Source organism: Salvia miltiorrhiza, chromosome 5, assembly GCF_028751815.1.
Source record: "Salvia miltiorrhiza cultivar Shanhuang (shh) chromosome 5, IMPLAD_Smil_shh, whole genome shotgun sequence".
Classification (NCBI taxonomy): domain Eukaryota; kingdom Viridiplantae; phylum Streptophyta; class Magnoliopsida; order Lamiales; family Lamiaceae; genus Salvia; species Salvia miltiorrhiza.
The window spans coordinates 22,278,617-22,289,272 of record NC_080391.1 but is presented as its reverse complement, the minus strand read 5'-3'; the positions used below and the strand labels follow the sequence as shown (position 1 = coordinate 22,289,272).

The 10,656-nt window shown below is 38.6% G+C and overlaps 2 protein-coding genes across 2 annotated transcripts; one reads left to right on the top strand and one right to left on the bottom strand.

Moving 5' to 3' along the window:
• The first annotated feature begins 4,068 nt into the window (after window positions 1-4,068).
• LOC130986744 (uncharacterized) lies at window positions 4,069-4,836 on the top strand. Its single transcript, XM_057910251.1, has 2 exons — window positions 4,069-4,422; window positions 4,502-4,836. Exons 1-2 carry the CDS (start codon window positions 4,243-4,245, stop codon window positions 4,778-4,780), a joined length of 459 nt encoding a protein of 152 aa, XP_057766234.1. The 5' UTR covers window positions 4,069-4,242; the 3' UTR covers window positions 4,781-4,836.
• A 223-nt stretch (window positions 4,837-5,059) lies between these two features.
• Window positions 5,060-5,707, bottom strand: LOC130986743 (uncharacterized). The gene is made up of 2 exons (XM_057910250.1): window positions 5,532-5,707; window positions 5,060-5,460 (listed from the first exon to the last, which is right to left on the bottom strand). Exons 1-2 carry the CDS (start codon window positions 5,649-5,651, stop codon window positions 5,179-5,181), a joined length of 402 nt encoding a protein of 133 aa, XP_057766233.1. The 5' UTR covers window positions 5,652-5,707; the 3' UTR covers window positions 5,060-5,178.
• Window positions 5,708-10,656: the final 4,949 nt, after the last annotated feature.

Genomic DNA, 10,656 nt, shown 5'->3' with positions numbered 1-10,656 from the left:
TTTTTAAATGGGTGTTTGGATACCCAAATAACCTAATCGATTGACTCAATCAATTATTGGGTAACCGATCACCTAAATTGGTTCAAGAACGATTAGTGAAATTTTCGGATTCGAGTCACCGAAAATTTGGGTACGAATAACCGAATCCGAAGCGATCGACAATCCTATAGGTGGTTGTTCTTCCGATGTGCTGCCTAATATATTACTTGTTGCATCAATGTGATCAGATCGATCATTGTTGAAACATGATATTGATAACTCTTGCTTCCAAACCATGACTAATATGGCTTGTGACAACCAGCCAAGAAACAAAAAAAAAATCCAACAAAATAGTTAAATATGTTAATTAGTTCTTTTGTTTATTTAAGTATAACAATTAACAATCATCTCACCTCGCGATACATATTTTCCAGAACCTGCTCTTTTACTTTTATAACTTGTCTTTCAATTATGAATCTTTATCTTATAGTAATTGTCACAATTTAAAAGATAAATATTTGTAAAATCAAGCAAACATATTATATGTCCTACCGTAGTCAGAAGAGTACTACCAAAAATAAGAGAAGCAAATATTTGACGATATTGAGATTATTTATAAGGTAATGCGCAAATCGCAGATTATTTAACGATATAGGTGCACGCTCAAGTTCTGATAGCGCTGTCAGTTTACAATTTCCAATTTCGTATATGTCCTTCAAATATACTTCATGCGTCCTTCAAACATCTTCTTAACTAAGGGTGGCACGATTTTTAATAAAAGTTAATTGTGTATTTGATAAATAGAAAATGAGTCCCACAAAAAGTGAAGATTATATAAGTAATAGTGAGTACAATTATTTTCAAAAGTATGTTAGAAAGATATTTGGGTTAACAGTAGAAAAATACACGAACTTTCACCGGATTTGCATATTGCACATGACCTTCAAAAATAGCCCTAGAATACACCACATTTTAATTTAATTACAAATTGCACACGGTGAAAATTTCGGCAGCTCTTAAGTTTGACCGGCGATGACGTGGATAGTATTTAACGTTACATGGCATTACTCGTGGCTTTTTTTACATGATGGCAAGCCATGTGGGCAAAATGACGTCGTTTTGTCCAAAAATTAAATTATCTTCCTAAAAAAATAAAATAAAAAATATGAAAAACAAATGGCCCTTTTTCTGCTCTCTCTCTCTCTCTCTCTCTCTCTCTCTACACAGATGGCCCGCTGGGAGGCGCCACATCCTTCTTCCTCACCGGCGTTGCCGGCTTTCCAAGAACCACCTTGTCGCTTCTCCCTTCTCTCGCCTCTCATCCTCCCTCTATAACACACGCACAAATCAAACACTACCGTTGTGCACTGTCGTCGCAGCCGCACACACCCTAGATCCCTGAATCCACCACCTATTTCCCTTGATTTCCGGTGACAGCTCTGCCACCTCCACCCTTCCAGATCTGGAGCCGCCCCCTGCTTCTCCGGCGAGGAACACCTCTCCGACATCAACCCCTTCTAGATCTGAATGCCTCCCCCTTTTCACCTCCACTCAACCGCCACCTCCACCATCCATTTCTCATCGGCACCAGTGGCGGCGGTGGTTGGGAATGAGAAAACGAGGGCACCACCACCACCTTCGCCACCAATACCCTAGATCCCTAAATTGTGGCCTCCTGCCCATCGATTTCCGACGACCGCACATCCGGAAGGCAGCCGCCGCCAAGCCCAGCCCAAAGCCCCCCCTTCCTTGATTTGAAGAGCTTTGAGTTGGGGTCCAAGAAAGAGAGGAAAATATGTGGAGAAATCAAAAGTTTAGTGGACTCCGTTTTAGGTTACATAAATGTCTGTTATAGTCGATCAAAATTTTGATGGGTTGGAGGGTTTGAACAGGGCGCTCGTTGATTTGATTAGTTTTTGGTTGGTGGGTAATGGTGATGAGGCCGTGAATGCAGAATCTTTGAGGGTGTTTTTTCCACTCTTGAGCGATGACGTTGTAAACAGCAGGTGAGCGGCGGAGGTGGTGGCGGCGGCGGCAGCGGGGTGAAGCAACAGGTGAGCGGCGGAGGAGACTTGGCAAAACGGAGGAGACAGGCAGCCCCAACTTTTTTTTTCTTTTTTTTTGTTATTTAAAATAATTGACAAAACAACGTCGTTTTGGGTGTTGTAATGTAACAACAAAACGACATCGTATTCTTACATTGGAAAATAGTCCACGTCAATAAAATCCGACAGCCACGTCACCACCAATTTGCAACTAAATTAAAAGGTGGTGTATTCTGGGGCTATTTTTGAAGGTCATGTGCAATATGCAAATCCGGTGAAAGTTCGTGTATTTTCGGCTATTAACCTAAGATATTTTGGGGACGGATTAAAATAAAAGGAGAAAAAGATGTTTGAGGGATGGAGGAAATAATATAAACAACTAAAATTTTAATAAAATAAAAACATAAATAATCCAATATCTTTCACTCCTCAGTGCCAAGGAAAGTGGGGGTAAAAAAAGAAGAGAAAATTATATTTTTTAACCATAAGAAGACCAAATAAATGCAAAAGAATTTCTGACGTGCAAGCGTGAAAAATAAACAATTGAGAATAATCCCATTTTTTAGGGTAAATATCATATTAAATCTTAAACTATACTTTTTTTTATCAAAAATACCCTAGAAGTTTCGAAATATTCTCAAAACCCTTAAAGTATAATTGTTTTATCAAATATATCTCGCATCTATTTTCGATAACCAATAATGTGACGTGGCTCGCCGAATGCCACGATATAATTTATATTATGTTTTTTTTAATTCATGTCATTTTGTATTACTCCATCCGTCCGCCAAGATTATGTCACAATTACTAAGATTATGTCACTTTCCTTTTATGGCAATGGTCCCATCATTCTCTTTAATATTTTATCCTTACTAACACTCTTTATTTACAAAAAAAATCACTCAAAATTCAATCTCAATCACTCATCTCATAAAGTGGTGGGACTCTTTCTCCACTACATCAAAATCATCACCAATTTTATTAAATCTCGTGCCCAAGCAAATTGTCATAATCTTGGCGGACAGAGGGAGTATATTTTTTCCATATGAGTGCACACGCATCACACAATCACATACACCAGAACTCTCGCCAGCCCCCTCTTTGTCTAACGCCGTCAGCCACCGCCCGGTGTTGCCTCACCGGCGGGTAGCAACCACGGCGTCGCCGCGCCTCGCCTCCTCTTCCCCTTCTCCCCCCTCAACTCTCTCTTCCTTCCACCCTTGAGTGTTATGTGCTTTTTGTTTTTTTTTGTTTTTACTTTGAGAATGAGAGTGAAATGAAACTAGATTTGAGGAATTTTCGAAAAACACCCAAGAGGAATTGCTTAGATTTTTGTAGATTGTTAGGATAAACTATTTTTTTTTCGATGAGAGCCCCTCCCCAATGAGAAATTGAATGTCGATTTTTAGAGAGGAATTTTGGGATTAAATTCAGAAAACCTCAGGTAGGAGATCGATTAAAAGTCGACCAGATTTTGGGAATTTCTTAACATACCCACAAAACCAGATCCCCCATGAGAGGGAAATCCCATTCAAGCTAGAAGAAGAGAGAGATAGAGTTGAGGGGAAAGAAGGGGAAGAGAAGGCGCGGCGACGCCGTGGTTGCTACCCGCCGGTGAGGCGATGCCGGGCGGTGGCTGGCGGCATTAGGCAGAGAGGGGGTTGGCGAGAGTTGTGGTTGTGTGATGTGTGTGCCGAGATGGATTAAAAAGTGTAAAATAAATTTTAATTTTCAGGATGTATTTTCATTTATAAAATGACATGGATTAAAAAAATTAACTTCCTCCGTCCCACTAGAATTGACACTTTTGAGTTGGGCACGGAGATTAAGAATAAAGGGTTAAGAGTGTAAAGTAGGTAGGGTCCACTTATTTTATATGGGGAAAAGGTGCAGATTAGTCCCTATAGTAGACCCCCCTAGAGCGTTTACCCCCCCACACTCGACTTTGGTGCAAATACCTCCCCTATAGTACATGAAAAATATGCAAATAAATCCACGCACTAACGGTGGGCTGACGACGTTAAAAATTTGTTTTTTTTTTTTTTAATTCGAGACGGGCCCACACCAACGAAATGCAACGGTAATCTAATTACAATTTAGGGTTCAAATAGCAAGAACCCTAATTTTCGAATACTTCTTCCAGAAATTGAGAGAAAAGAACGGAATCTTGTGGAATTAGGCTAGGGTTTTTTCACGTTATCACTATTCGAAGAGAAGCATGAGTTCGAACTCAGGTTTATGGTCATCTTCGCCGCGCGGTAGCCGACAGATGGAGAACGAGTATGATGTCAAGTATTGTAACTGCGGATTTGGAAGCAAGAGGTTGAAAGCTACAAGGATGACTTCGTGGACGGAAGAGAATCCGGGGAGAAGGTTCTATGGATGCAGAAATTGGAAGGTAAATCACTCGTTTTCATCACTCAAAATGTTGTGGTATATTCGGTCACTGAACTTACACTCATTCATACATTTTGTAGACCAAAAATTGCGGTTTTTTTGATTGGTATGATGAACCAATGTCTGAGAGAGCGATGGAAGTAATTAACCATTTAAAGAAGGAAAACATGAAGCTTGTGAAGATGAATGAAAATTCGACTCCACCCACTGATTTTGAAGCAGAAATTGGTGATCTATGGACTGAAATTCAAGCTTGTAAAGAAGAGTCAAGAGTTGATAGAAGGAAAAACCGATTTCTTGTAATTGTGTTGATTATATCTTGGTTTGTGATGATGAAGCTTCTTATAGCTGGAATGTAGTTAAGCTTCAATCTAGTTATGCTTTAGTTGATGTAACTTGGTTTTGTTTCAAATGAATGAATGAAATTGATCTTGTGTTCAATTGTATTCTGAAATTGTATCTAGTTTCAACATAACTGCATAAAATTATATGGCCATTGAGCAATGTAATCTGAATTGCATAAGCAAGAATTAATGTTAAAACAAATGGCAGACAATTGGCAGTAAAATTTCATAACACAATCTATCTTAATCTTCTGCAAAAAAACAGAGACAATGTATCTTTATCATAACAAAAAAACTGAGCCAATGTATCAACAGCCAACCTGACTTCTAAACAGAACCATTGTATCAAAAATACTTGCCAAACTTAAAACTTGTTTATCAAAAACACTCAAAACCCATTGCTAGATGTCATCTCAACTAGTGGTTGTAGATCCAATAGTTGAAATTACATTTTTTCCTCTAGGACTTCTTCTGAGGATGGGTTCTTTATCCACAGTTTCTGACTTTCCTCTTGGTGCTTTGAATTTTTTCATTTGCTGTGATTTCCCTTTCACTGACCCTTCACTTGATGTTCCTTGTCCTCTCTTTCTCTTCTCTGACCTCAGCTTTGCTTCATTAGGTATAGGGAACCTAGTGTTTGGGTCTGCCTCCATAGGTGTCCCTTCATCTATCACCATTGATGAATGCCCTCCGGGCTGTGCAAGCATGTAATATGTAGTTAGTTCAAGGCAAGCATCTGAGAAGTAGAGAAGTAGAAGGCTCTTACATTTAGTACTTGTTTTCCACTGTCAAGATTGACATAAAGCCCCATTCCAACCACTGAACTTCTTGTTTTACTTCTAGTATTTGCAGAAGTAGAAGCCTCTGATGTGTTGGGTAACTGCATACACAATTCAAGGCAAATAAAGTTAGTGTGTTAGTTATGAAAGTCAGTTTATAGGGTTAACAGCTTGAATGTAGTTAGCAATACGAAGTTAGGCAGATATTAATAGCTTGAATGTAGTTAGCAATACGAAGTTGCTTACCTTTTGCATATCTGACATCACTGTGACTTGACCACCCTCTTCCAGATTCAGCTCCTTCTTCAACCACGTCATAAACCATCTCCAGTTGTTCTTGTTTTCTTTATTAACCACTGCCCAAGCAATGGGAACTATGCCATCATTCCCATCCTTCCCCACAGCAGTCAAGAGGCATCCAAATGTTTTCCCCTTTAAGTGACAACCATCTAAAGATATTAGGGGCCTACATCCACCTAGCCAATTCTGCCTACATGGTTCTAACATCACAAAGATTCTCTTAAATACCTTGCTTCCACTCTGCAGCTGCTCACTAGAAAGCTGAAATTCCATCTTACTTCCAGGCATCGAAGTTTTAATTATCTCACAATAGGCAGACAACCTATTGAATTCCTCCTTGTAACTGCCATCTAACTTACAGATGATCTCCTTTTTTGCTCTCTTACACTTGTGCAAGCTTACATGTAATTTCAAATGGTCTTTCACATGGCATTGCATGTCCTTAGAAGTAAAGGAAGGGTTTCTATACACTGTATCCTTAAAGTACTTAGCCAAATAAGATTGGCTAGCACCAGGGACTTCCCTTTGCTTAACACAAGTGTGGTCAGGAACAAGGGTTTTCAAAGCTAGACCACCAACATCCCCATCCTTAGAAACATGCATCACAAATGGACATTCTTTCTCATTGACACAGATGACTCTAATTCTAGTTTTTTCATTTTTCAAAAACTTCAATTTGTAACCAAACCTGACAGAATAAGCATTAATGGCTTCCCTAGCCTCCTTTGCCCCTGCAAAGGTCATTCCCAACTCAAAGCCACCCTCTTCACCCCTTGAAACAGATCCCACAAGTTGCTCTATAATTTTCTCATCATCCTCACTCTCCTCTGTCTCTTCACTATATATGCTAGAGTTGTCATCACTCTCATCTGCCTCACCACCCTCTGCCCTCCCTAGGTCTGTCTCTGCACCATCATTTTGAGGTTGCTCACCACCCTCATTTTGAACTTCCTCTCTCACATTCCCTATGTCTGTCACCCAACTAACATTCAAGTCAATGTCATCAATACCAGCTGACCTCAAGCTTTCATCTATACCATCACCACCTCTGCCCTCATTCAAATCATTTTGTTGCACCCTCTGCCCCATGCCCTTTGCCTTCAAACTTTCATCTACCCCATCACCATCTCTGCCCTCATTGAAATCATTTTTTTCCACCCTCTGCCCCATACCCTCTGCCCTCTCACATTTATTTACCCCATCTTCAGATCCCACAACTCCCTCATCCTCCATATGAATCTCAACCCCATGTTTCTCCTCTAATATTTGATGATCATTATCTTCTACAAACATCTCTAAAGGTACAAAAGTAGGCATAGGGTCACGCTCATGATCTGCAAAGAACTGAATCTCTCCTTCGCTAACTAATTCTAGATAGTCAATTACTTTTTTACACTGGATAGGATCTCTAAGGGGAACTAGGCCCTTCTCTATGGTGTAGTCAGAATCGAATGCATAGACTAATTTAGGTTTCGAACCATAATATTCCTCAAATTTAGCTATTATTCGTTCTAAAGTCATGTTTTCACTGTGTCTTTTACTTCTTCATGATTAAAACCATTATAAAACAATTCACCATTATCTTCCCTTCGTTCCCATAAACCCCACCAATTGAAAATAAATGTAACCAAAGTATCCGACATGCTGCACAAATAACACAAACAACAAGAAAACAACTTAGGGAGCTACATTCATGCTTCATCTTAAAAAAAAATCGAAGAAAAAACAAAAAAAGAAATCAAAAATCATACTATTCCACCGCCCTTGCATGCTCTGAAAAAAGGCATTCAACCATTGGAATTTAGCCGTAACTTACCTATTTCGTGTTTAGCGTCTTCGTATGATCGATTGTTGTCAACAAATGGGGTGGAAATCACCTTCTCCTTCTTTCCTGCCGCTTGAAGTTTTCGAATGTGAAGAACAGTTTCGAATGTGAAGAAAACTCTTCACATTCTGCCTTCATATCTAAACGCGCGCATTTAGGCCCGAGTATTAAAAAAAAAAAAAAAAAAAATTCAACGTCGTCAGCCCACCGTTAGTGCGTGGATTTATTTGCATATTTTTCATGTACTATAGGGGAGGTATTTGCACCAAAGTCGAGTGTGGGGGGGTAAACGCTCTAGGGGGTCTACTATAGGGACTAATCTGCACCTTTACCCTTTTATATGAGTAGAGAAAGTAAGAACCGCATGCTATTTTAGGAAAGTGCCAATTCTAGTGGGACAAACAAAAAAGGCAAGTGTGCCAATTTTAGTGGGACGGAGGGAGTAGTATAAAATGACATGGATTAAAAAAAATTAGAATATAAATTACATTGTGGCATCCGGCGAGCCACGTCATGTTTCTGGTGATCGAAAAATAGATGCGGGATACATTTGATAAAACCCTAATACTTTGAGGGTTTTGAGAACATTTCAGAACATTCAGGATATTTTTGATAAAGCGAGTACAGTTTAAGGTTTAATATGATAGGGAAAAGGTGCAGATTGACCCCCGAAGTAGTAGCCCCTATAGCGTATAACCCCTCTTACTCACTGTGTGTGCAACTAAACCCCTGAACTCCGAGAAGATGGTGCAAATTCCTCCCTCTGACCTAACGCCGTTAAGTGTCCGTTAACGTTTGTGTTTAATTGCACCATCTACTTCAGGGGTGGATCTGCACCTTAATTTTTTTTTTTTTTTTAATTTCAGCAACCCACCTCCGGCATCAACTTAACCGCCCCCGTACTCATCGATTCTGACTTGCACCTTGTCAGCTCGCACGCGCCCAATCTCTTGGTTGTCGACTGCCCACCGCTTACATGCAACAACGCCACCAGCTTCTTCACCGCCCCACACAACAGTATCTCCTCCAACACCTTAACCTTTTAGGCTTATCTTATGATATTAATTGTGTATATATTTATCTATATAATATATATTTAAATTTTATTTATTTATTTTTGAATAATTATTAAAACTCTAGATAATAATTATGATTTTATTTTTGGTTAATTTAATATTTGTAAATTTATTTTAAAAGAGAAAAAAGAATGGATCCGGGTTAGGACTCGAGACCCTGTGAATCTAATGGATCTGGATATGAATCTCGTTTTTTTGGACCTAATGGATTTGGACCGGATCCTGCCCTAAGTAAAAAAATACGGATATGGATTTGGACCAAGTAGGATTCGATCCAGGTCCACATCTGGAGTTGGTGATGCTGCTGTATGTCGGCGATAAGCACTCGACGATCAAGAGATTGAGCGTGTGCGAGCTGACAAAGTGTAAGTTGGAGCCGATGAGTACAGGGGGCGGTTAAGTTGATGCCGGATGTGGGTTGCTGAAATTAAAAAAAAAAAACAAATTAAGGTGCAGATCCACCCTGAAGTAGAGGGTGCAATTAAACCTAAACATTAACGGACACTTAACGGCGTTAGGTCAGAGGAGGGAATTTGCACCATTTTCTCAGAGTTCAGGGGTTTAGTTGCACACACAGTGAGTAAGAGGGGTTATACGCTATAGGGGCTACTACTTCGGAGGCCAATCTGCACCTTTTCCCAATATGATATTTACCCTATTTTTTTTTTACATAGAATTCAAATTTAAAAACTCATCCAAACCAAGGTTCTACGAAACATAAATAGTCTTGCTAAAACCCTAATCCTAACCAAAGCCTATGCAAGGGTCTAAGAGCATTTGTGGTGAAGAATTGGTATGGACTCTTAAAAGTGGTGTTCATCATTTGAGAGCTCATTCTTCACAATGGTGCTCTATTTACTCGGGCTCTTAATTTTTTTTCATCTTTATTTTTAATGTTTTTTTTTTCAATTAATAACATAAATTTCATTTAAATTAAAATTTAACATTACATTGATTGAAAATTAAAATTACAATAACATTAAATTACAATCCTAAATTAATTCAAAGTAAAAGAGCATTAAAAATGAAAGTCTAAATTAATCTATTGCGACGTTGATTCTTGAGAGAACGACGAAAGAGCTCCGTCAGACGAATTTGGATTGATCCGAGATGGATTTTGTGGGTGTGGTTGTTCTACTAATTTTTCCAATTATCCTCCATTTTTCTAGCATAATTTAAATGAAAGGAAGATAAAATAAAATAGAAGGAAGAAGATGAAGTGGAAAAAGAATGTTGTGTGAAATTGAGTTGGGAGATAATAGTATTTATAGAAGGAAAAAAGGAATAAAAAAATAAAATCAAAAGAGTCATTCAACAACTCTTTAATTTAAAAGAAAAAAATTATGCCAATCTTTACATTATAGTAGTTCTCATATTTGTTTTTTTTTTAATGTATAGTATTTGTGATTGGGCCGTGCAGTACACGCGCCCAATCAAATTATTGTCAGAGCCCGGGCGCAGAACCACGCTGAGAGCGCTTCCAGATGTGGAAGGGGGATGAGGGCTCGGCGAGCCCCCCCCATTACGGATGCTATTAAAATAAACCAAAAACCCACTAAATAATTAGAAACAATATTAAAACTAAATCAAGTCTTGTTTTTCACACCATCAACGAAGCATTATAAACGCAGCACCATCATCATTATTAGTTTATCACGTAGGTTTGTTTTATACCTAAAGGTTGAGCATCATCATATTACAAATTAGAATTTTGTAATAAATACAAATAAAAGTTTAACATTGATTCGTTTCATATTGATTCGATGCTCAAGCTTTAGTTACCAAATACGTTCATATTCATGCATAGCTTAGTTCATTTACGGCCCTACTAACAATATAAAAAGTCTCGTATATTGACCACATTGTTTAATTATTACATAAATCTGTGGTGAAATAACAATATATTAGTAC